General features: G+C 40.6%; 1 protein-coding gene across 1 annotated transcript; it reads right to left on the bottom strand.

Annotated features, from left to right (window-relative positions):
* On the bottom strand, nucleotides 1-27,411 carry TK2 (thymidine kinase 2). The gene is made up of 10 exons (XM_072422673.1): nucleotides 27,248-27,411; nucleotides 26,368-26,399; nucleotides 25,834-25,908; nucleotides 24,283-24,336; nucleotides 22,854-22,943; nucleotides 20,339-20,412; nucleotides 12,539-12,627; nucleotides 9,744-9,823; nucleotides 7,551-7,631; nucleotides 1-5,529 (listed from the first exon to the last, which is right to left on the bottom strand). The coding sequence occupies exons 1-10, from the start codon at nucleotides 27,354-27,356 to the stop codon at nucleotides 5,452-5,454; spliced, it is 762 nt and encodes a 253-aa protein (XP_072278774.1). The 5' UTR covers nucleotides 27,357-27,411; the 3' UTR covers nucleotides 1-5,451.
* Between the last annotated feature and the right edge of the window lie 139 nt (nucleotides 27,412-27,550).

The raw sequence follows: 27,550 nt of genomic DNA, 5'->3' as shown, positions 1-27,550 counted from the left end.
TAAGTAAACAATAATTTTATTTCATTTTAGATCATATTGCAAACTTTTATTTAAAATGATCATCGGATCTACTCCTATGGAGCACTGCAAAGGATATCTATGCCCAACAACAACAACAAAAAAAGTAACATTGCATCTTACCAGACCAGAAATGTGACAGCTAAGTACATTTCTTTAACAGATAAATATATGTTGATCTAAGAAATCTTAAAGAATGGTTCCTGCCTTTCCAGATCTTTTCTGTGACCGGAAAAAAAACCCAACCTCCATGTATTATAGGTACAGATAGGAGGTGGGTGTATAGTCCAAACCAGGAGAGTAGCCTGAGGTGACAATGTTCCTTCATGGACACAGTACAGCAAGTGAGCATTGTCACCCCAGGGCAGGAAGTGGATAACTAGCAGCAAGGAAGGCCCCAGATAAGGCCGATACCCCCTACACTAACTGTGGTGTAATAACCTTTCCTGTTTATGAGCCACAGCATAATGCACATAAGCAGCTTTTCTCCATTGGGCCTTATACATTGGATGTCCTGCAAGCCCACTGATGGGGACACCTCTTCATTGAAGTCTATGGAGAAATATCTGTGTACAGAGTACCTCGGCTTCCTATTTCAGTGAAAATGCTTCAGAAAAGCCATACAATAACTGGCCAGACAGTGGAGGTCATTATTACTATGTGGTATATATTTGGGGGGCAGTTGGCCCAAAGTGAGCCTAAACTGAAAGTCACAAAGAGGTTTTTGGCAAAAGAGACGGCCAAAGTCTCCGCCAATAATACAAAAGCCCTGGTCCTGGTAGATTTATGTTTTATCCCTACACTCCACAACACATATATCATGCAATGGGGAGCTCAGCTCTATACATGTCCACCAATGCAAATTGAGAAAGCTGCTGGGGATAGTGTAACTCTATGCACAAGTTCAATCATCAGTGGCTGTTCAATGGCTGGGGACCCAAAAACTTTTGCACTGGCAGCAAAAACAGCAGCTTCATGTGACCAACAAAGCAATGACAGCTTCCCGGACCTGCCTTTGCTGCAGAGTGCCTGCAAACAGGTAAGTCTGTGCCGTAATAAGCAAGTATACACTACACACTTGCTGAATATGGCATAAGCCCACCCATACAAATGAGTTTCATTTTGCTTTAAAAGTTTTTACCCTCTAAATGTTACCCTAATACCTGGAGATGACAAGTGCACCCAAAGCAGGGTGCTTATACTAGGCAATCCATTGCTCTTATTGGTCATCTTTTTGCAGTTGAATTTACATTGACCTTGTGCAGCCAAGGTGTTTTGTGGTTAATATTTTCAAGTGTCTTCTGTATTCATTCAAGTCAGGGGTGAGTACACAACTGTATTCAAGGGCCATGAAATCAGAAAGGAAGGATGCAGTTCACCGAGCAGAGGAAAAAAAAAAAGTTTCTTCAACTCTAAGGTTATATAAAACTTTTGAGGACCGAGATCATCTAATGCTACTCTGAGATCAGTCAGACAATTCAACACCTTTCAAGTTTATTACTGCCCCAGTGGCATTTAGCCCTTTCTCTGTTATGTATTTTACAGCCTAATGTATTAATGTTTCTGAAGGAAGTGGTATTGTTCATTCTTCCAGTATAGAGAATAAAGGGATAAACATGATTGGATGTTACAGATAACAAAACCATTTTACCTTTTGACACTTTAATAGGTATATTATATTGTGTATCAAAGGAGGGATTTAGTACTCCGTAGCATCCATTGAAGGACACAGGATTCATGAACAAATGGGTTATACTGCTGTCTAAGAGGAGGATTTAATGAGTACAAAGAGGTAGAACCTGCGTCCCTTGACAGATTTAGACAAAAAGATATACAAAAATCTTTCCTGTACCTTTTTTTTCTCCCAAAGATGCCACCCCACTGAGGGACACCGGATTTATAAATAAATAAGGCATCCAAAGTGTGCTGGGCAACATCACTACGGCTGAATACTGAAACTAGCAGAACCAAGAAATCTTTCTTCATTGACTACAAGCAAAATGCTGAAGCCTGCTGGTGATGGGAAGGGTCATACCACTTGTTTGCCAGTTTTCAGTCCTCCATTAGCCAAAATATTTAGGAAACATCACAACATTACATTTCGGCTTTTGACATTTACCAAAATTAAACACCAAGAGCGTTTAATTTTCTTGAAACAAAAGCACAATTCTGTTCACGTTTTTGTCATGCTAGATAGAGAAGAATTGGAACTTCTGCTAAGCTTTTAATAAAGGTCCCTGATCCAAATAGGACCTCTCACTTTCTGTTCTTTTAAAACCGGAATAAGAAGTTGTATTGATAACGCTATGACATGTAATAGCTTGAAAGACTCACCCACTGTAACAAAGTAATACGTTCTGTCACTCTACTTAAGCATGCACAATGACTAAAAAGCCGCATTGTTCTGACCCTTCCCCGTCTTCTCAAAAACTAAGTTTGGAGTGAAGGTGGGCTTTTAAGATGTTTCAAATAGTGTAACAATTTTGGAAGCCTTAATTAAAAATGTGATTGTACTCACGCATAAGATATAAATAATTTTACTTGTAAACAACAAATTAAAAGTGCTGGACTTGCAAAGAATAAATATCAAATGGAGTCATGGAACACTTTGCACTATATCCAACACGCTGTAGATTTGTTTCTAACAGCTGTCCTGTACACTCATGGTACAAACTTATAGAACGACATAAAAAGCACCAAATCAATAAACCAAAGCCTGCATTCAAACGCCAATGAATGAGCATTAAGACAACTGACCAATCAGCAAGTGCGTTATGAGCATATGAGTTTGCTGTCAGGACCAGCTGCCTGGAATGTGATTTTTAATGTTTTCACTAAATCCATGTTAAATGTACCATAACGTCTTAACGATTGAATTTCACCTTGGAAAGCCTGGAAAGGCTTCAACTCCTTCTCCAGAGATCCTTAGCACAGATCTCTGTAGCATTCTTCAGGAAAGGGGAAGCAAGGCTGACACCATTAATATAAGGGAATAATTCAGCATCATTAAACCCGGAGAGTGACAGAAATGGATAAGCAGTATTCTCACAAGAATTTCTTTTACGCTAAGTAGGAAAAAGCTGTAGGTGGGTGGCAGCCCCTGTATTGTGACACAACTTCCGATTACTGAAAAATTCAGAGTGGTGCGGCCACCTTAAAGGGGCTGGGAGAACACTAAGTGACCTGGCAAGTTTGCTCAATTTCGAAACAACCTACCCCATGACACCCACCTGATGAAATCTATGTACTTTATTAGCCAGAAGATCATCTGTGCCCCTCTTAGTTTCTGTTAAGGTAGTTCCCAACGTCATACCTGATCTCAACCAACCACCATTGCCTGTCCATGTCTCTTATCGGTCACTCAGGCACCTCAACAACTAATTTTTGTGGTTATAAGAATAAAACCTTAAGGCAATTAAGGAAAGTTGCTTTCTCAGCAGTCCGGAATGTAGTTTTTACCTTTTTCCCCGTTTATCTGTTTTTGTTATATTTGCATCAAATGCAAAAAAAAAAACATGTTGGACGACTTTTGTTCCCTTTTTTTTGGAGAGAAAACTCCACTGGCAACTCCACTAGCATCTCTATAGTATTCTTCTCCGAGCCCATGAAAGATAGGGAGGCACTTGACACGCTGGGCCTGCAAGTGACAACAGAAAAAGGAACCTCGATGGATGAATGATTGGGTGAATATAATCTATTTTTAAATGGCCTGTCCAATGATACACACAAGATGCTTCCTATGACATTCATCAGCTACAAGATCATCTTTTGTGCCTCTATTAGTCTCTTTGTCCAATTTTCCTGATTGATCCCCACCAACCCCCTATCCAGGGCCAATATTGGTCACTAAGGTACACTCATCAGACATGGTGACACAAGTTTGGAATGTTAAGCCATTCAACAAGTGAATGTAAAGCCTCACTAAAGTGAAAATAGATCAGAAAGAACAGATACGATTTTTTGGGTAACGATTGTAAAAAGAAGGATCCGCAAGTGGAATCCAGGTTTTCTCTGAACCTCATTTTTTTCAAGAAGCAAAGAAATCCATGATCACAGATCTCTTCTGCCAGGTCATACAGCAGCAAGAAAGTCATCAGCCAGTGGTTTCTTTAATGGTCAGAAGCCAAAAAAGAATCCCACTAAGATAAGCAAAGAGCAGCTTCTATGTCAAAAAGCAATTTCTTATTTTAGTGCATTAAAGAAAGAAAATCAAACTGAACAAGAAAAACAAATATAAAACTAAAAAAAATACATAATAATATAACATACCAACATGACCTTGCTCATAAATGATTACAAAAAGAAGAAATGCATAGAATAAATATAAACACGTCTACTAAATAAATTAGATCCAGTATAGCTTTAAGAGAAGACAGCAAAAGGAACTGTGTGATATGCAACTTGGATTGTGTGGATCTTTATTAATGAGATCTCTTTAGTTATTTTGGAAAAAAAAATATATTTGGGTGAATCCTATAATGCCCTGTGCAGCACCCAAATACCTACGCAGAACCGTGAGGAACCTAAGCTCAGGAGCGACCACCAAGAGTCTGCACAATCCAGCTGCATGTTCACAAAGCCTGCATTCTTTGCCACTTACCTCATTCTATACAAATTGAATATTAGGATGACCTATTTAGAGAACCTGTCAGCAATGGGCATTTGTAAGAACCTGGAGTTCAAGGACAGGTGTGAGTGTTGTTATACCGTTACATTTTCTGCCCTGTTTCCTATACCGTATTACATTACTATGTATTGTAATGGGCTGAAGCATATATGGGTTGGCGGTCCGTGCCTTTGAAAATAAACACTGAAGAAGTGTGAACGACCCTGAGTTTCATGTACCTTGACATGTCTTGTCATTGTTATACAGCAATTTTTTGATTGCTAGGGTTTAGTAAATATTAAAATTATTACAAATACACAGGTGACAGGTTCTCTTTATCCTATATACCCTATAGCAGGGTTTCCTAACCAAGGTTCCTTCAGAAAGTGCTAGGGGCCCCATGAGCAAAGAGCAGTTTGTTCCTCTCAGCTCAGGTACCACTGAGACTGATGATCCATTGGGTGTCTGTAACAATGGCATTCTTCCCACTGATCACCAGGCTAACGTACCATAAATCAGGCATATATAATATTGGCAGGGGTTCCCTGAAACATGGAAACTATTTCAAGGTTCCCCCCATTTTAAAAAGGTTGATAATGGCTGCTCTATAGCCACGTTGGTCCACTTAAGCAAATTCCCCTCTAATTTGTTGGCTCCTTCATGTTGACCCAACATTTTTTTTTTCATAAAAATATTGCATGTATGCCATGCAGGCTGCCAACTTGTGAAATAAATTTACAGAAATATGACTTTAGTGCACTAAATGGCCTTCACATCACTAAAAACGTCTTGATCTTCGGAATGTTCCAGTTGATGATATTATTGTGTCAGGCACCTAAGATTTTGCCACGGTTCTCTTCATAGTGCCGAATCATCTCTTCCAGGTTTTTGTCCGCATCGATCACCTACAAAAAGAGAATCCAAATTGAGTCGGGTGCAAAAACAATCCATATCAGATATGAAAAAAGTCTTGACATGGAGAATATACCGCACCCTCACTAGCCCCATATGACAGCAGAAAGTGCCTGAGCAGCCAATGAAAACAACCAATGTTGTCACATGCTGCCCATACATGGAAATATCACTACTTCACCCCAAGAAGCAAAACAAAAGAACCATGTGGAAGTGTAGGAATGGTGTGCAGATGGGGAGGGCAATATATAAGTGAACCACTTGCTTTGTCATAGACAGATGATAAATAGGTTTTGGGTGCCAACAAATTTAAAGTGTGTGGGGAAGAATAAAAACCCATATTTGGTTTTTACTGGTATATGTGATTATGATATTAGGATCTTCTTGGTGACAACAGTTCAAGGAACAAACAAGGGGAAAATGTCCAGCAGAAACACAGATATTTGTTTAGTATATTAAAGTGTATATACAACCAAACCTAATAAGGAAGAATTACTCTTACCGAGCTCCAGCTAGCATTACATAGCCAATACAGACTCAAACCCACATGGTTGTTAATGTGCAAAAACCTATTTAATAAAAAATGTGGCCCTAGGCTTAACAGATCAACTATGCTAATGCCCTGGCTAAACATTAGAATCCTATGTTTACTGGAATGAATATTACCCATGTTAGGAAAATCACATGGGATAATAAGTATGCATAACAAAATAATTGTATGTAAATCTCATAACCCGACACATTTCGCTCAAAAGAGCTTCCTCAGGGGATTTCTTGAGATTGTGAATTGCTGAGACAAGAAAGTAAAGGATTGGTCATAGGATGTATATTATTTTTAGGTAGGTATGACGAGTTTGCTCAGAGTGTTAGAAAGATTCTCTTCTTCTCATTTTTTTTTATTTTTCAGTGCTATATTAGGGGTTATTTTTCAATGCTATATTAAATTGTTGGTGTATAGTGTCACAGAGCAGAGCATCAGCCTCCAGAAAAAAAAAAATGAGAAGAGGAGAATCTTTCTAACACTCTGAGCAAACTCGTCATACCTACCTAAAAATAATATACATCCTATGACCAATCTTATACATTCTTGTCTTAGCAATTCACAATCTCAAGCAATTCCATGAGGAAGCTCTTTTGAGTGAAACGCGTCGGGATATTAAATTTACATTGTTATGCATACTTATTTTCCCATGTAATTTTTCATTCTCTCTGGGGTCTCCGAGGGTTGCAGCTACTTGTAGCATCTCCCTCAAGGCAGTGGTTAACTGGCATTGGGAAGTGGTAACTGCAACCCAAGCTCACTGCCAGTCTGAACAAAGCCCTAGGATGCAAGTCTGTATTTCTTGACCCTGCATGTTTGTGCTATTGGAGACGTGAGCTGTTTTCATAGAAAAAAATACCGACTGGTTGGGAAAATCCGTCCTGAACAATCATTTCCCTAACCATGTTTGAGCAATGTTAGGGAAAACTCACACGTATAAATATGTTCCTCTAACTGACACACTGGAGCGGTCCCTACTGCAAGGGTCTGTATATCGGAACTGAAGTTGCATTTCGAAAATCAGGCAGGTCTTTATTGCAGAAAGTGACAGGTGATCTCCGCTGCAACAGAAAATACTCACCTGCCTGACCCCTGTCCATCTGTCAAAGGAAGATGGGTATCCAGCCAATCAAGAAGGCAGAAGACCCGACTTCAGGAAGAAGAACAGGTTTGTCTGAATAAATGAACCTGACATTAAAGTGTAAAAATAAACTTGTATCAGATGACATGTGTGTAACATTGTCAGTATTTCTACCTCCATATTCCATAATCTTATTGCATAAAAACAACAGTAACTGTGATTTTCTTTTAGCTGAAAAAGCCTGAGAATCCCTGATGTAGTAGTATCTGTATGCAATGTATGTTGAAGAAAAACCCTTTAAAGCCCTGTTTTCTCTTGCGCTGAAAAAATGGAGAGACCTCACATCAATCAGTAACTGGAGCAATAAAGAGGTTTGTGTCTAATATACTTACGAGGACCGGAGCAGGTACAGGAAAAGAGGTCTGTTTAATGAGCCAATCTTCATACAGACTGTGAATGGCTTCTAGATATTCCTGCAAAATAAATATCATGTTTTTGTCCTTAGCACACATAATCAGGAGCTACGCTGTTCATATCCATATTCAATAACAAGTGGAATGACAAGGCTTCTCTTCCCTTGATATTCTATTGTTCATCTAGGTGACCAAAGTCTGTGCTGACCCCTCAACAAGTTTTCAGCTGATCCTCATTATCTTCTCGCTTGCCATTTCCTTATAAACTGCCACAGCAAATGTCACTCTGTTGCTGTAATTGCATTTACTAAGCTACCTGCTCTATTACTCTTCTCTATAGAGTGTCTGACCCTATTCAGTTAGGGCAATGCTCTTTGTGATGAGTGAACCATTAACCACTGCGGTAATAATCAAGGGATAACCAAGAATCTTTAACAGTCTGCTGCTGAATTTATTCAATGTCCTAACAAAGAATGATTTTCTCTGTACCTTAAATATCAAACTTTAGAAGATTTGTAAATCTAATAGTAGCAAAAGCAGGGGAGATGAATCATGCAATAAACCAACTAGTACTATGATCAAAAGCCTATACCCACCTGATCATCACCCCTATAAGCGATTCAACTTCCTATCCCAAAACCACAGGCATTATGGATTCGGCCACTTTAAGCAGCTATATTAGGCCCTACTCTTTTTAATGGACTTTCTAACATCCTATAGGGCTGTAGAAATCTGTGCCCATTCAGCTAAAGAGCATTTAGGAGCTCAGGAACTGATGTCAAATGGGAAGAAATTGTGGCTAATAATTTGATTTCCAGAATATTCCAAAGGGATCAGTGATTGGTTTCCAATCATTATTTTGGACCAGCTATTCTTAACCAGGGATTTCTGCAATCCTAGAGTTCTCCCAGAAGTTGCTAGGGATTCCATGAGCTGCGGATGACTAACCCATTCATTTGATGGTGCCCGGATAGTTCTGGATCCAACGCCATATGGCACAGCCAGCAGCACGACACCAATAATCCTTTTAGGCGTCTGTCAGAGGGCATGCTTTCACAAACCACTGATGAATTTTAGCTGGGGTTCCATAAGATTTTTCAATTATTTGGGGGTTGCAAAAATTGAGAAATATTGGTGCAGACAAGCCTTTCCCAACCTTTTTACATGGAAAACCCTTAAAATAACTTTCAGGGATCCCCCCCTATAGTTACTAAATCCACAGCTCACAGTATAATAGTGTAGTGGCCAGTGGGAAGAATGTGACCCTTACAGATAGTCAAAAAAAGAATCAAAAAATCATTGGTGTCCATTCAATAGATTTGAGAGGGACGGGCGGGGAGGGCGCAGACCATGGACTGTCAAGTAAATAGGTGTCTCAGAAAGTAGTAAACTTTGTAAATCTGAATTATGGCGAGGCAAAAAACATTTTTAAAAGGCAGTCAGCCACAACAGTATCTCTCCTACCTCCTGTATGGGTTACCTGTACCCTCTGACTACTGAGTTCTGCCTCCTCACGTAGACAATGTAATGCAGGGATGCTGGGAGAAAATGTAACCCAATACCTATTGTTCTTTCTACCCTATCTGATTGACCCCATTATTGTTTCTAGATTTTGCATTGTTCAGTCAGGCTCAGGCTACATACACACGTCAAATGATTCTCGTTTGCCTCAGGGCTGATATCGGTTAAGAATCTGGCTTGTTTACAACACTCGTCATTCATAGCTCCGTCCTGGCAGATCCACGAACGATCGTAATGGAAGTGAAAGGGAAAGAGCCGCTCGCTTGTTCTCCTTCCTCCCCTCTCGGTAGAGCAGAACGGCGCTGTATATCAAGTGCTTATTAAGTCTTTTGTCATTGGGAAGGATCAAGAAAGATCCTTTCCAACAACAATTATTGAACATGTGTACTCAGCCTTACTCAAATGTAAGACTCTGCTTTTTACGGATTCTATGTGATTTTGGAATCCTTACCTGTAAGATAGTTCTGATTTAACACAATATATCTACTTTATTGAAATGGAGGTTATAGCTGCTGATAAGTATTTTGTGTAAGCAGCAGAACACCATTTTTTTCTCTGCCTATTCACTAGAATAGAGCAAAAAAGTCATTGTACTCTGCTGCCTTTAGGAAGACAAGGTAACAGAAACCTTTACCAATCATATGACCTTACCAGTGGTATCACTCGTTCCTCTTCTCTGCACCTCATTTTTAACCTTTGATAACAGGTTTCCGGGGATGTGCGCAGATACACTGTGAGAAGAAAACACACGTGCCTTATTAATTATTTAGAGCGGTGAGCTGTCACATCCTACGGCAATGAGCATGGAGTATGTATTTACTGCCAGGGATCCTCCCAGTAGACTGCTACCCCAGCTGCACAGGAAACACCAAATCAATATTCTTTACTGGCAGTAGCAGCAGCAATCTGCTAGGACAGGTCTACAGCTAATCATTGCTTAAAGAGACCCTGTCCTCTTTTTTATGTGTGCTGGTTCTATTTAAAAGAACTGGCACAACATGGTACCAGGGTCTGAAATCCATTTTGCTATGGAAGCATTAACAAGGCTAAAATTATATGCTGGAAAGCTAGGATTTTAGCATATAAAAAGGGATGAGCTGGTACTGGGTAAGCAACTGCAATATTAGTGGAGACAGAGCTGTTTTGTTCAGCCCCCGTTACAGCACTGTGGTCCACAGGTCCACTAAGAATGCTCAAACAAGAAATTCTCACTGGACTGGTGGTCAGTGGGTAGATGGGGTACCAATGAATGGGTTGGCTGGACTTTTATATAAAAGCAAGGAATTAAAACAAAGTGAAAAGTATTTCATAGGAGGGGACAAGTAAGGCCTTTTCTGGTTATGAAAGGTTCTTCAAAGAGAGCTGCCAATTCATAAGAGAAAGCCAATATCCCCACCAATTCTCCATTATACTCCACAGTATGTGGTGAGTGGTAACATTCAGCAAAAGTGAGTTTACCTGTGTGATTCCATATCGCTACACTGTATTTTACCATAAATAAAAAAGCACCTATACAATACATTTTAACGCACTAAACCTACTTGGTCTCTACAAATCTGTGATAAGTCTTTACAGATAGACTCAAACCACAAGAACAAGGATCTGAGAGAGAGACAGAGAGAGAGAGAGAGAGTCATCTGCTCTCTGCTTTCCTTAGCGTTGCTGCTCTTCTACTGACGTGCATGGCTGAGACTGACAGGTGGTATGACATCTGCCAATACTTCGATGGGTCTCCATGCCTCCAGGGCCTGCTGAAATCTTCTCTCAGATTCGACTGATGGATGATTGTTGAACACACTCCAAGATTTGCTTACCCACCATATATACTGTAATATAAACCAACTTTTTCAGAACCCAAAATGTGCTGAAAAAGTCACCCTCTATACTCCAGTCAGATGCAGAAAAGCACCCGATCCAGCAGACGCGTCCAGCGGTTTCCATCCCCTGATTACAATGTCATCAGGCTGCGGCGGGAAAACGCTGGCCGCAAAATCCGGCGGGGGTACGCCGGAGTTATGGCAGCTACATGCCGGTGTAACTCCAGCGCCAAATCTAGTATACAACATTAAAAAGACTCACTTACCTTGTTCCGTTGTCATCCCCCGGCGTCCTGCTGGTCCCCGCAGCTCCTTCGGACACTTCTTCTTTTTTCTGTCTTCAGCCGCAGAATGCAGAGATGATCTCCAGGGTTTCCCAGTGACGTCAGTGCATGCGTCGGTGCGGGCGGGCGTGAGCAGAGGCAGTAAATTCAAATAATTTTGTATTGGATTTAATATAAAATAGCTGGATTGAGTCCAATACAAAGAAATATAAATAAATTTACATGCAAAAAATTGTATCGCTTTTTGCATGGAAATATGGAGAGAATTAGAAAGCTAAGTGGGCTACAGTGGCTGAATGCAGTACTGCTTTCAGCCACTTTTTCCGGACAGAATCACTCCACCAGGGAGGTTAAAGAGAATTTAGTGGTTCGGTAGGGTAAGTAGTATACCTGCCCAACCAATAAATTCTCATTATGATATATGATGTTTACCATATTACGGCTTTAATGGCCATATTATGCAATATTATTGGTATTTATTTTGAATATTGAAACTTGCCAGTAGCTGCAGCATTTCCCACCCTTGGCTTATACTCGAGTCAATCAATTTTTCCTGTTTTCCAAGGTAAAAATAGGTACCTCGGGTTATACTCGGATTGACTCATACTCAAGTATATACAGTATTCCATTTTCTCTAAAGCCTCTACACAGGCTGTATATTTCACAGGTAATGTTGGTATACCAAGCAGACTGGGTAACACAGATAAGTAGAAGGTCATTACTTAATGCAGGACTTTGCATTTAGGGAAAGTTATAATAGGCATAAACAAATAAGGAGGTCATCAGTGCTGAGCTTTCCTAGACTTAGACCAAGCATGCACATCAGGAGTTCTGGACAGACATTTGTTTTGGCTTTAAGGATCAGTAACCTGGAATCCTTGCGCCATGCATTTTTTTTGGGGTGAATTGTCAAGTGTCTGACCTAGATCACCCCTGCTGCAACTTCTCACCTTACTAGTTACAATGTCGCAGTCTGATCTGTGAGGACGATGAGATTGAGAAAATGCTTCTTCTTGCCTGCAGCAGGCCAATACCATTACCTTGGCCCCGGCATTTTAAAGATAGAATGGTAAAGATTTTTTTTTTTTAAACCTATACAATACTGTATATTTAAATATTATTGAGGACGTTACGACAAGATTCTTAATGGGGGTGATTATTTCCACTCCACCATTGGATCCAAGAAACGTTGACCTGTTTACAGAGGTTTCTTTTACAACCTCGCTGAACTATGCAGGCTTTACAAAGGATTTCCTGCTCAAAGGGATTGAGACAATTAAACCCACAAGCAGCAATCACATTTGCACACATAGAAATATATAAAGCAGAGAATCTCAGGGCTTACCTATGAGGTCTACAGAGAGGTCAATGTTCTTTGTGATCCAGTTAAACCACTCCGTTAAAACCACATAATCCACTTCAGGCATCTTCCCACTGCAGAATACACACAGGGCAGACAAGTTAATGGAGATGTCACAGTCTGAGAAGCCTCAATGAGACCAGGGATTACATTTAACCAAAAAGGCCATGTTATCAGTGCTGAGGACTGACAGACAATATATCACCGCAGCAGCCTAATTCATTCTATCTGGGGGACTCAGAAAAGCAAAGGAAGGAGATTTGGGATTACCAGTACAGGGGAGGTAGGCTTAGCAGGACACAATACGCAATAGTCTACTTCTTAAAGCAAGTATGTCTTGTATTAAAAGTTTTGGACACACATGCACATGCTTTGTTTCTATTGAACTAAGGAAGGATTAGAATCTGGATCTCCTTGTTACTGATATGGATGAGGAGCAGAGAGGAGAGAAGAAACATCCATTTCTTGATCTCCCCTGTAATCAATAAACCTGGACATGTTAATCTCTGAGCACTTGCAGGTTCAGAGTTCCTGGATCCCGCTCATGAAAACAACTGGCGGAGTACAATCTGTACCTAATATGTTTGAGCTGAATGCAAAGGAGGCATTAGAAGTCCAAGAGACCCCTGATGTCACCATAACGAGTTCTTTTCACTCGTCCTTCTTGTTATCACAAAGGGTTGACAAAATGTGATGGCATATGCAAAGTAAAACAAAAACCAAGTGAGCACAAAATAAAAAAAATAATTGTGTGATACATACCCTCATCTCCTAGATTGTAAGCTCTTTGGGGCTGGGTCCTCTCCTCCCCCTGTGTCACTGTCCGTATCTGTCTGTCATTTGTAAACCCCTATTTAATGTACAGAGCTGCGTAATATGTTGGCGCTATATAAATCCTTTTTATTAATATTAACATTCACAAATGCACACATATAACACATATGGGTACATAAACAACAACTGTAAGACAAATATTAGGCATTACCATGTAAACCGTAGGGAGAGGAATAATTTTATGGCCACTATTACATGTACATATTTACAAGATACAGGGAGTTTTATAGTATCACCTGTCACTGTTGTCAAGCCGTATGTAAGGCTTGACATATATTTGTTTATACCAGTTTTATATTTCAGCCTATTTTACATATTACATTTTATTTACATACCTCCCTAAGCCCCGTATTAAAAGAAAGAAAGAAAACCATTAATTACTTATCCATGCCCCAGTGCCATTTTTGTCTTCCTCTATGCTGGCATTCCTACTCTGGCAGAAGGTCTTTCATGCCATTCTGCCCATTTCTTGTGAGCCCAGTCTGTTATTTACACTCTCTCTATAGCAGTGTTTCTCAACCTTTGAACATACGGAAACCCTTGAATTACCGGTAACTTTCAGGTCTTCAGGGAACCACTGCTGCAATTTCTATATCCACAGCTCACAGTATATTAGTGTGGTGGTCAGTGGGAAGAATGCCTTTTACATTGCTGGCCATTGGGAAGAATGTCACCTTTATAGATAGCCAAAAAGATTACTAATGCACTAACTTAAGAGCCACAATTTGCTCAAGGAACCCCTAAGCAACCTCTGGAGGAACTCTGGTTGGGAAAAAAATAATCCGAGGGTGCTTCATCACTTTGCTGGGCTCATAGTACTTCAATACTGAGCACACATTACATGAATGCCACTCATTCTTGGAAAAAAAGCTCATTACCCAACGCTGCCAGGGAAAATCAAAGCGGTAGGGAGAGTGAAAGGCTTGTGCTGGGCTTTAGTTATGCAGCAAGAATATATCCAAGTACCTATTAATCAGGACACACTTTATGCGAATAGTGTTAGCGCCTCATTGTTGCAAAGAACTCAGCAGGTGGCTAACCAATACATTTTCCAGCTACATAAAAGGGAAGTCATAATTATTACACTTGTCATAATACACTGAAAGAAAAAAGTCTCAATTTAATTTAACTGATATTCTAGACTATTAAAATTCTGCAACATCTAATTACCCAAAATAACCAATACTACTTTAAACCCTAAAAAACTTCTCTTTGCCCCTTCCGGTATATTTAATATACAAATGAAAGTTTTGATTGACAAGTAAAAAAAATGTTGATTCAACCAAAAATCTTGTGGCCTGATATTTTCCTGTGCTCTCAGTTACATTATTTTTAACCATCTCTGGCTACAAAACGTTTCCTTTTCTATGGTATGGAGGAGACAGAGTTTTGTAGTCAGGAGAGCAGCCTAGAGTCACAACAATGATCTTCCACGGACACAGTATAGGAATTGTCTTACTGGCAAGATTACCAGGAAACTTTAAAATAAAAAACAAATGCAGCCACCACCCAAAAGAGAAGGGGAAAGGGGTTTTGTCCTAATATGTATATTATAATATAGTATAATGTAATATGTATAGAAACTTTAAAAATGAACTTCTCCTATTTGCCTACCTTGGCCTGTTAAATATACTATTATAAGCATTTTGCTATATCAGTTTGTTAAGTGCAACAAATTCCTGTTGATTTTCCCAGGAGCTGATCACTTATTGTGCAAAAGGAGAAGTTATGAAGGTGTAGAAGGAAAAGGTAGATTAGGAGAAGTTTTTTTTATATTCCATCAGACATAACATAAGCAGGGCTGATACCACCTTTAAAGAGTTTATAGATGTGTTGTCATGTTAAAGAGGAAGGTGTATAATATTTTTCTGTACTTATAAAAACGCCGGGAAATGTCCTAATATTTATTTTACTATACACCCTGCCAATAATTGTGCTCTTTAAATGAAAATATGCAAGTTGTCCCTAATTGAATAATTACCCCCACCCTTTGCAAGTGCAGCCCACCTGGTTACATATTTGCCTTCCTCTCCTATTCCAGTAGTTGTCATCATGCTGGCCTGCCTAGTAGAACATTCCTACCCACATGCCCCAGTTCTATTCATTCCTATAGGGTGAACCATATCTCATGGTAAGTTCCTATGGAGTGCAGCTTCTACATAAGAAATGAAGAGTTGGGAGCGCAGGAAGAGTGAGGCATCAAGCAAAACCACTGATCTCCCGCAGTTGGCGAGAATAAGGCGTAAGGCAATATGTGTTCAAACAGATGGTTTGACTTTGTAAAGCACAGAATGTACTAAAAGGTACAGAGGGCAAAGCAGGAAAACCTTAAAAATACCATGCCCACTCCACTGACATGCCCCTGATCAGCAAAGATTTCCATTTTGTAATTCTACAGCAAGCCTCCTTTTCAATGATCGTTGCAAAATCTGCTGAATACCAAGCCCGCTATTGTTGCTGACTATGCAGTGGATTTTACTGGTCACCAAGTGTTTTTTCTGTTGGGGGAGGAGGCATTGTATACCACTGAGAAGGCTCACACTTTCCAAAAATGTTGAATGTGTTAGTTTTCCTTTACAATACTGATATTTCTTGGGGGACACATTACGGGTGAGGTTTTTGTGTGTGCCCAAAACACATTCCCCACAGTTAAACAAGTACTAGATAGTGACAGGGTCTCTTTAATCACTGGTTTATTTTAAAAAAGTGCTGCACTTGTATAAGAGTGCAACTATTTATATAAACTTTTTGCCCCTATTCAGCAAAAGCAAAATGCTTTCTATCTAATATGGATCCTGTCCAGACATTTAGTTTCATAAAACCTCATTCTGCAGAGAATATATGTAATTTCTGTTCACTAATTACTTTTTGGAAATAAATCAAGCCAAAATATGTAAGTATTAGCTAACAGGTTCCCTGATCCGGTCCACCTTTGTGCAGCCAGATGGTAGCCTATCTAGCCAAGGCAGAACTCTCTGTATGTTTACAGAAACTATGATGAGGACGGCCGGAATTTCCCATCTAAAGGTTACAGCGCACATACCGAAACAGTTGTTATTAATAACTGGAAAGGCAGAAATAAAAAAGTAACCCTTTACCTCCAAGTAAAGAGATATGACTGTCAAAACAAACCATTCCGTTACGTGCAGTGCTGTTCTGAACAATGTTCTGTGCAAAAGCCTTTTTACTTCTATGAGTGTCCCCCATTCTCTATGGCTTCCATACGTTTACAGTCCTATTATGGGCAGCAATAATTAAATATTAATCAACTGGCTCATAGGAAAAGACAAAAAAATAAACTGTGGGAAGTTATAACTTCTTTCTCTATCCCTATTAAGGTTGTGATGGCTGGTCCACAGAGAACTACAAAAGTTGCTCTGTTCCTAACCAGACTTGTGCTGTTCCTCTCGCCATCACACATGCCCTTTGATCAGTGCCGGCCCAGCATATATAGTCAGTTTGAAAAAAGATAAGTCCATCAAGTTCAACCACTAGTAAAATAAACATATCCCAAAGGCAAAAAAAATAATTCCTTTCTAATTTTATGAGACAATCGGATGTTCCCTGGATCAACAGTCTCCGTTATCAAAACATATCTTGGGTAATAGGACAATGTAAAAGAAATGCACATACACAAGGGTTATGTTATCCAGGCCCAGCCGATCAAACATTTTCCAAGGAAGCCTCCTGTCTGAATTCTGCTTGACATCCACATATGCCATTCTTTTGCAAAAAAAACACTGCACAGGGTATTAAACAGATTCAGTGCTGTAACCGAAGAGTTAGCAGATAGCATTTTATTGTGGTCCTGCTAGAACAGCGGTCGCCAAACGGTGGTCGGTGAGAAAATGTTAGTGGTCCTCACCTCAAGCACATTATTTGCAAATGTTATGTTTTATTATTAATGAAACAAAAATATTATGCTAATAAATTTTTATATTCTGAATGACAATTTTCGGCTTTATATTGCACTAAATTCACAAACTGTACTAGAGAAGGAAAAACAAGGGAGGCGCAGTGTGACGTCAGTGTAGTATTAAGTTGTATGAGGCAGCCGTTGCCGAGCCGTACGCTTCAGTATTGTTTCCACCATTACAACAGTCACCCCGCTCCACCAATACCGATTCTCATCCTATTGTTTTATTTTATTTGTTTATTTCTCAGATGCTCTTTTAGGTAAGTATGACCTTACCTGTGTATTTTCTTTAACTGTTATATTTAATGGCAGAAAATAGTTTGACTTTGATAACAATCATTTCTTAATTGGTCTTAGATTCTAATGAAAAATACCCATAATGAAAGAGAAAAAGCAAACAAGTATTTTGCATTTCTTTAGTAATACCAAAGATAATGTAACTAATGATAATAGTAACAATAGTACTTCACTTAACTGTGAGCTGATCAATGAATCAGAGCCTCCACTGTCCTTGTAAGCACCATTAGGAAGATCGTTATTTTACAAATGTATTTATCTTTTTTGAAAAATGTTATTAATGGTGCGTGAGGTTTATTAGTGGTCCGTGAGGTCCGAAAGGTTTGCTGGTTTGAGAATAGATGTCGATCAGAAAGTGGTATAGGCATTGTAATCACTTCTCAGGCTAGAACTGGATGCAGAAGAGTTTAAAATATAGAAATTCCTGATTTCTAAGAATAACAAAAAGAGTATATTAAAATAAAAACAAGGCGAATGTTTTACACAGCCCATGAAATTCATATCCACAGAGCGCCCTCTGCTGGGGACTTCATCAAATGCTCGGCATTGCTTCAGTGTTTGGAGAAAACTAAAAAAAAATTCATTCTTTTATGTATTTTCTTAAGCAAATATAGAATTTTTCAGACCTCAAAGCAAGGGGGAGGATTAAATACGGTTTATGACGTCCTAATTAAAAAGAATAAGCACTGCAGAACTTAATTGTAATTACATCTGCACTAATGTAGCTTCCCGTGATGGGTGGAAACAATGCTGCACTGCTCCTGAATTCAGAGCAGGCTCATATGGGCTATGTCTGTGACTATGGTGGGATGAGAAGATATTGCAGGGAAAAAGACAATCAGCTTTGTCACTGCTCCTTCACAGACACGTAACATCCCAATCAGAACCTGGACCCCGCTTTCTGCATTGACAGCACTTCCATGGTTATTAAATGGTATGGGGGGGGGGCATCACATAGAAAATGGATTTGGTACTTGTTTAAACTGTCATGTCATAAGTTGTACTCCAACACTAAAAAGAAAAAAAAACAAATAGCTTTTAAGAATTGGTGTTGCAGACTGGGTTTTTGTTGTAAGAAAACCCTGCATTGCTTGCTTACTTGTCAGCTTCTTCTTCTGCAAATGGGAATACGGCTATACAAGGCCATATATTCCAGTAGTAGGAGGAGCCTCTCTAACTAAAGCTATGTTCACACATCAGATGATACGCATGGTCAAGCTCATCGTGGACGAAATTCTGTACAGTGATCGCTCAATGTAGTTCATAGATCCATATTTGACCGACGGTGAACTCCCGCTCCACAAGTCAATGTAGAAGAGCACAGTGGGGTGCCACTTGCTCATTCTTCCCCCTTCCCTCTCCATAGAACAAAACGGTGTGTACAAAACTCGTCCATCTGTCACTTTTATGTTGCAAAAGATTGTTTCCAGCAACAAAAATTGATTGCTCGTGTGCACATAGCATAATGCAGCAGTGTATTGTACTACATAGGACGAGAACACCTTATAAAAGCTACTCACAGCATAGAAGTAAATTACTGTGCAGAAATAGTGAGGAGTAGACTTGAGATGTCAACTTCTGACTTTAAAATAAAGACAACGTGTGATATTTACTTTACATTAGTTTTAATCACATTGAAGAATATAAAGAAAACAAATAGTGACTACATGTAACTGATTTACTGTAAAAGCAAGTACATAAAATGAGCTGAATTTTATCAACTGAACAATTATGCTTTAAATTGACTGTCACTTCAACTTGTCCTTGGAACTTCTGATAATCACCACTCCAGAGCCCGAACCCTCATGCTGCTCCTTTATCCATCATAGCTTCCACCGAAATACTCAGGAGCCTAGAAGGAGTGGTGCTGTCACCCTTATATCATGTGACTAAGCTTGGGGGCCACATGTTCTCTATACCAGTGGGAGTCAACCTGTTCAGACCTATGGACCACTAATGCACGGAATCTGGACTGCGCAGGAAGCCGTGTGTCACTTAAAGGGGAAGAAACTTCCCCCCATAGTGACCTCATGATGCCAGAACCTGCCCACTCTCTTGTCGCAGGTCTGACACACAACCCACCCTCCACGCTGAGTCTGCCATGGGAGAGTGGGCAGGTTGTGTCCATATGGGGGACATGGTCTGTGGCTCTGGTACGCCCCAGGCCACCAGTTGGCAACCGCTGCTCTATACCCTGAAGCACAGTGCATTTCACACCAGCTGCACAGAAGGAAGAAGCTGTGGGGAAGCAACGTTATTTTAGACATTTATATAGCACCAACATATTACGTAGCGCTGAACAAGATATCCTGATCCATCAAAATTCAGGACCGCTCCGAATACCTTTGTCATGCAAACACTTTACTAAAACCTGCACATGGTTAATGTGCAAAAAAAAAAAAAAAAAACAAGCACACACAGTGTACAGATACTCACCTCACCCCTTGATCACCAATTTCTACCCTAAATGGTGCAAATGTATGGTCATGTGATTATAGCAAAATAGACGAAAGAACAGCCAGACAATCTATTACTCCTTCAAGCAGCCATAGCTATGATGTGAGATCACATGACCAAATACCCAAACCGTGCCAGGGAGAAAAATATTGATTCCGGAAGAAAGGAAACTTTTATCTTCCAAGTGTATCTTTTTTTCTTTTTTCTCATAATCTTACATTAACAATACAGGTCAGCTTCGAGTAAAAGGACAAAGTTATAATAATGTTATGATACTTTACCTTTTGTGCAGATTTTCTACAAAGATGTACTTTGCGCTGTAAATGGATCTCTCCATCATTTTAACGGGAGCAACCTGCAGGAAATAACACAGATATGAGCATCAGTGAATTGGCACCACTTCCACCGAGTGCCTTTGGGGATACAGCTACAGCTGGCCACACAATAGTTGACATTTTTAATACATAAGATTAAATAAAATCTTTGAATCTAACAACAATCCATTATAAACTGGGGGAGTCTTGGACAATATTTGATTAACATTGACCTTTCTTTGGCTGAATGACCCGGGTGGGAGGTAAAGAGCAGAAGTCAATTATGAAATTTTTTCTATAGTAATAGGTTATAAAGAGCGGAGGGCCTCCTAACAACCAGCAGCCAATTGCATTTGGTGAGGAAACAATACCCACAATAATAAAAATTGTATATATTCCAGATAGACAGGATTGAAGCCTCTATGACAAAGGAATCTCGTGTTAAAGGGGCATTGGAGTCTTATATTGCTATGCAGCCCTAAGGACTAGAACAAGAATTGTTTCTACTTTTGCTCAGACTATGTGGTATGCCTATTGCCTGGACAATGATCCACCAGTTTATTATTTAATATTGTAATTTGTATTGTTATGGATCTCACAATCTATTGCACACTGTTTCCCCTTGAAAAAAAAAAAGAAAATTAAATATATATATATATATATATATATACACACACACTTTTTTTTTTTTTTTTGTATAGGACAAGTATATGTCAAGAATAACAGAACCTGCCTGTTAGTGAAATGTATGTAAAACAGAAAAAAAACAAAAACAAAACTATGATACACCCAGAAGATAAGAACCTAAAACCTCTGTATGTATATATATATATATCATACGGAGATGCTCCTTTCTAAACCTGTAAGACATTCAGACAGATTTATTAAAGCAGAACTCAAGTTCACTTTAAAAATCTGCTATGAGGCAGGGCTTTTCTGCAGAAAGGGACATGAAATGTGCCTTCTACAAAAGTATTCTTAAAAATCCACAGAGCCATCAGACAGGTAAGCCAAAACTGCAGGACACCCAGTAATCCCAACTTCCCCTGCAGTTGCTTGGACTGAATAAGAGCCTGTGCGGGAGTTACGTTATCCCTGGCCAATTACGATAGGTGAATATAACAAATAGGAAGAGAAGAAAGGAGAAGATGGCAGACCCTGCGACAAAACAAGAACAGTAAAGTGGAGTTTAGTAATGTTTTAAGTGCAAACAAAGTCCAAATAGAGATTTCTAAAAAGAACAGAAGCTATGCGGTATGGCTGCGATAAAATGACCTGCTGCTGCCGCCTGCAGACTCTTATCCAGTCTGGAAAGGAACAGACATTGAAGGCAACCAAGTTGGTCTTTTTCCAGGTTACGTGCTACCCATTGGCAACCAACTAACTTCCTGAAAGCCCGGGTCATTTAAAAAAATGCCTGGAGGACAGGAAACTACACCAGCCTAGGTTAACAGCACCCTGTGATGTCAAATAGTGCAGGATTTAAGGAATGCGAAAACTGATTTATATTAGGAAGCAGTGGGGAGCTACAAATGGTGGGCATTAAACATGACCTTGCATCTCCTTCTTGTTCTGTCTGATAACCGTCAAATAGACAAAAGTGAGAAGTCATCTGCCATACAGGGACAGAGACAGCTATGTTCAATGCTGGGGAGCAAATAAAGTAGCCCTGTCCATACACAAAGTTGATCCAAATAAAGTTTACACAGAGCTGAGGACTCTCCATGCCTCCATGTGTACAATGTAGAGTATCGGGGTATTATAGATATAAAAGAGCATTATTTTACATTTAAAGCATAATTGAATTTGCCTATGCAGTGGGGTCCTCCTCCTGCTGCATTGCATGGGTTAAATGTTTGTTTTTCAAGGAAGAAAGAAGAACAAGTTGTCGCCCTATTCCTCGCTTCCCCAGCAGCAGGTGCTTTCCTCTGCTGTCAGTCACTACGGAATGTGAATGGTCCCCCACTGCCCTTTGGTATGTGATGACATAAGACAACTGTGACTGGCCAGGTGGAGTTCTAGTGGATTTAGAGGACATATTGCATACAAATGAGGAGCAAGGAATGCTGTTAAGTATTTGTACTTATACCCCTCCAACAGCCAAGTAAGAATTTAACATAACATTGCAGGGAAGACCACACTGCATGGATCAATTAACAAGAGCCTGGAGTTCGTCTTTTAGGTTCACCAACTGTGAGAAGGAATATGCCTTCATGTTATGGGGCTGCCAAGTGCACTGTACCCTCATTTATACTAAAATAAAATAAAACCCACCTAAAGGAGCCAGACAAACCCCATGCAGCTTGCCCTGGATAGATCAGTCAAGTCCATCCTTCAGCACAATATCCATGCACACAAGTTTTAGATCGTATCATGGACAAAAAATAATTTTTCTTTTTTTTTGCAAAATAGTGGTAGTTTTTCTAAGAATCAATATGTGGCCATTTCAGATACAATAAGTTTTTTTCTAAAATAAACTTACCGTTGGGCTTGTATGGCACTCCAGCATAGTGAGCTGCACATAGGTCTGCAATGTAAGTCCCCATCTTGAAGGGTCCTGGTACATTAAGCCCTGAAGGTAAGAAATTGATAAGAAAAAATGCTGTCAATACAACCTGATTGCTCACTGGTGAATTTTAAAGAGAACCTGTCACTTGGCCTTGCATGGATTAAGTAACAAAATCAAGGTTCACCAACTACTTGGTAGTGCAAAAAGTCTACCTCAGCTCTGAATTCTATATAAATCACAAAGAAAACTGCTCACACTATGGAGTTGGGTAATTTTATCTAACAGATCCCATAGATGTAAAACCCAACAGTGCATGGTCAGCTTTAGGACCCAAGACATGCCGATTTGGGAAGTGTCTGCTGCTCATTTTGCACTAGTAACCTAGCTTTAAAACATTTGAGTTAAAGCTCTGGAATGAGCAGGTTGTAACCAGAGCATCTTTATGCAAACTTAGTTACTTAAAGCATTGATCCCAAAGCATCAGCTTAACAGCCAGGGAACTAACATAGTAAAGAGAGGTCAGCATTGACAATCTATAAAATTCTCTATGATAGAATTTTTTTTGTTGCTAAAAAAAAAATAAAAAATAAATGAAAACCAATGTGCCCACTGTAAATGAGACCCTACTTCCCTTTCCTTTTCTGCCTGAAGTGTGTTCAGAATCCGGCCCTTTTCTGGAAGTGGTAAATGGCTTGTCCCCTGCTGCACTAAATGGTTTGGTCTGCTAGCCCCTATGCCCTGTAGTAAAAAGGAATCATCGGGAGGAACCATTGAGTGCAACAGGGGTTTCAGAAGTATGCCAGATACTACAAAATGTTTCAGGTAGCTGTACCTCTGCAATACAGCAGATCAGCAGGAGGGAAGCAGAAACTACTTTCTTTTTAGAAGGCACAGGGGCTGTATGCTTTAACCAGTTTTTTAAAGAGACATCCAATCTGTGGGGGTAGTTCACACTTAATCTCTTACTAACGCATATATGAATATATCACCAATATAAAGAAAACATTCCTCACATGTACTATTTACCACAAGACTCTGCTATCCTTGCAGGTCAGTTATAAACACAGCAAAGTTACTGTCCACATTATCCCCCACCTTAGCATCCCCAGTGTGGAACAGCCACAGCATCCCTCCAGGCATGAAAAACCTTAGATATTCACCAATGCAGGAGATGCCTATAATTGGTTTGCAAGTTCTGCACAGAAAAGCAGTATCTAGGTCACATACAGTAGAAAATATACACCTGGGGCACTATGCAGACAGACAGGATACAGAAAGACAAATTTGAATTTAAAGGGTTAAAAAAATTACAGCAGATTCACACAGATAAAACAAACAATATTATATGTTAGATTAATGGAAAGTAGAATTCCTCTTTTAAGCGTTCTTAAAAGTTACTTACCAGTGGATTATGACTGTGGATATTTCTCCATTTATCCACAGGCTCTGGTAATACCTGCAAAAAAGGAAAAAAAAAATAAAAAATTGGCACAGGCTCTGATTGCACCATAATGAGGACTGATTCTCCCTTCTTTCTCTCCCCTTTTACTCCAATCGTTCCCCTATTTATTTTTTATTTCATTTTCCTGTTTATTTATATTTGGATATTAGTATAAATAGTCTCATGGTTAAACTTGTTTACTTCAACTGTGTGTCATTTGCATTATTTTCAATCAAAAATATTGAAATGTAAAAAACAAAAGGCACGGGACAGTATCTGACCTCACCACAGCGAGGTTGGTGAGAGGTTGGCGAGATCCGGTGACATAGGCAGAAGGTGAAAAAAAGAAGATGGCACGAAGGCGCACTACAGAACGGAGCGGGACACAATCCAGGAAAGCTCCAGAGGGATCTGCGAAAGTTAAAGCGAGCAAGTTTTTTTTTTTTAATTTTTAATTTAGTTCTGCTTTAAAAAAAAAAAAATGCTTCATAATCATTTTCCAGCAACAAGAACTGTACACACATCGCTGTTCAATTCTATAGACAACGGAGGGGGAGGAGGAGTGGGAGACACCCTGCTGCATCCTTGCCACTGGCAGCAGTCATCTCTGGTCCAATGTCTAGTGGTCCTTCACTCATCTCTGAATGACGTTGGAAGAATGCTGTACACTTGGCAGATTTCCACCCATGACGATCTTATTCAAATATTTTTTTAGGGTGTGTATGTAGCTTTGAGCACAGTGCAGCAATGTACAAACAGCCACAATACACAATGAACCAAGAACCGTTCCGATTCGCCAGCACCATTCCAATTTCTCATACAGCCATGCGTATAAGATTTTGGGGGTTCACTGATAAAAGCTCATGCTGATCGCTCTAATGTGTAGCGCTACGTAATATGTCGGCCCTTTATAAATACTGTATAAAAATATTAGTAATCGCCAAGAAATCACTGATGTCAGCACTGTTTATAAAAGGGGTGACCGACCGATATGAGTGTCACTGATTGGATGACCACTATAGATTACCTGCGTCAGTGTTCTCCCCAGCCCCTTTTAGCAGGGCGCACCACCCGGCATTTTTTTAGTATCCTCCCGGCTGTTTTTAGGTGATTACTGAAAAGTTGGGTCACAATACAGGGGCTGCCACCCACCTACAATTTCTTCCAACCCGGTTTAAATAATTTCTGGGTTCAGCACTGTGCGTGATCAGCGCTATCACCAGAAAACGTTGGCCGCTTTGAAAGCGCTGAACACCACAAGCTACAAAGGGCGTCAGCACTGTTAGAGTCACACACCTGACCGCCATTTTTACATCAAATTATCGCAGTTGGTATATAAGGGATGGCTATACAGACTCCAACTATGGTGATCCATTGCTCCAATCAAATAATCGCCGCTTGTGATCGCCAAATCAGCTTCAATACAATACATTGATTACGGCTGCGTTCGCCCCGATATAAACCTGGCAAAGTTCTGGGTTGGAAGATACCCCACCAGCCTTCTACCCATACCTGGAGGTTTGCTGTGTTGGAGAAGTATTGGAGGCAGCTGGTTTTTCCGCTTGCGATGTTCCCTTCTATGCAGATCTGAAAGAAGAATAAAAAGACAAAAATTATTACAAAAACATCTCTACACCAATAATAAGGAGTGAAAGCTGAATGAGTCACAAGAGATTCAGTGATGAGCCCCTGGGGCGGGGGCTTCCTTTACATAAGTTGCCATATTGGTCCTATGGGCGAGCGTCACGTTCTACTGACCATCTAAGAAAAAAGAAATCAGCGATGGCCGACTATGGCACCCACATACTTGGAACAAAAAATGCCGGGGCCCTTTTGGTACTGTGCAGCAATTATTATTACAGACCGGATATAACACCGTCCTCCCTATGGTGAGCTGAACGAGGATAACCGACAGCAGATCATACAAAGATCTAATCACACCGAGACCCCCTCCCCCCCCATACCTGAAGGCAGCAGACAGACGAGGCACAGACATAATGAATGATGACACTGACATCGGGTGAATGACTGGGGGGGGGCACTTACCGTGCTTTTGGCTTTGTCCTTTAAAAGATGACCTGCAGGAAACAAGGGGGGAAATAATCAGACACTGACAGGTGAATGAAAAGGTGAATATCAGTGCAGGGAGATGTCTATAGGTTGGTGCAGATCAGTCACTGTGAATGCATCAGACCGGTAAATGCGCCAGTGTCGGTGAGGAAGCAAACCAGTAAATGAGAAGGCATCAGGGCACTAGTGAATGTGAGAATATGGGGGGGGGGGGCGCAGCCTGGTGAATGTCACAGTGCGGGGGTCAGCCCCCGGCACTGTGACATTCACCGGTCTGCCCCCTGGCAATGTGACAGTGCGGGGGGCAGCAGACCGGTGGATGTGACAGTGTGGGGGGCAGCAGACCGGTGGATGTGACAGTGCGGGGGGCAGCAGACCGGTGGCAGACCGGTGAATGTGACAGTGCGGGGGGCAGCAGACCGGTGAATGTGACAGTGCGGGGGGCAGCAGACCGGTGAATGTGACAGTGCGGGGGGCAGCAGACCGGTGAATGTGACTGTGCGGGGGGCAGAGCCGTTAACGTGACAGTGCAGGGGGGTAGACCAGTGAATGTGTCAGTGAATAGGCAGACCAGTGAATGTGTCAGTGCGGGGGGCAGCAGATCGTTGAATGTGACTGTGCGGGGGGCAGAGCTGTTAACGTGACAGTGCAGAGGGTAGACCAGTGAATGTGTCAGTGAATAGGCAAACCAGTGAATGTGTCAGTGAATAGGCAGACCAGTGAATGTGTCAGTGAATAGGCAGACCAGTGAATGTGTCAGTGAATAGGCAGCGTATACATCTGTGCAGATACACCGGATACCGATGGATGGCTGCAGGGACAGAAGCTCCATACATATCAGTGCAGGGAGCGGTACCTGAGCTGTCGGAGCTCATCCCCCGAATCATGGCGGTGCAGAACGAAGATGACACCGGAAGGACAGCCCGGACACCGGCAGACACACAGCTCACCGCTCTACCAATCATATCACCGGAGCCTCGCACTCAGCATGTCCGCTCACACTTCCGGCACCGCCCCATGGTGTAGCTCCGCCTATGGGGAGGGGAATGGAGGTCAGGGGGCGTGTACAGAGCCAGCTGTCATCTCATACAGTGCCCGGTGTACACTCTGCGATCTATAAATGAAATCTCACTGTGTGTAAATCGGGGTTATGATGTGC

This window comes from Pyxicephalus adspersus, chromosome 9, assembly GCF_032062135.1.
Source record: "Pyxicephalus adspersus chromosome 9, UCB_Pads_2.0, whole genome shotgun sequence".
Lineage (NCBI taxonomy): Eukaryota > Metazoa > Chordata > Amphibia > Anura > Pyxicephalidae > Pyxicephalus > Pyxicephalus adspersus.
The sequence above is the reverse complement of the archived record's forward strand: the minus strand, read 5'-3'. Positions and strand labels throughout refer to the sequence as shown.

Excerpts from the sequence above, each read along its gene's own strand:
- TK2 (XM_072422673.1), bottom strand. The coding sequence starts at position 27,356 with ATGATTGGTAGAGCGGTGAGCTGTGTGTCTGCCGGTGTCCGGGCTGTC. Across the intron at positions 22,944-24,282 it reads TCCACAGTCATAATCCACTG|GGCTTAATGTACCAGGACCC; the intron begins GTAAGTAACTTT and ends TCTTACCTTCAG. Across the intron at positions 7,632-9,743 it reads AGGAACGAGTGATACCACTG|GAATATCTAGAAGCCATTCA; the intron begins GTAAGGTCATAT and ends TTTATTTTGCAG.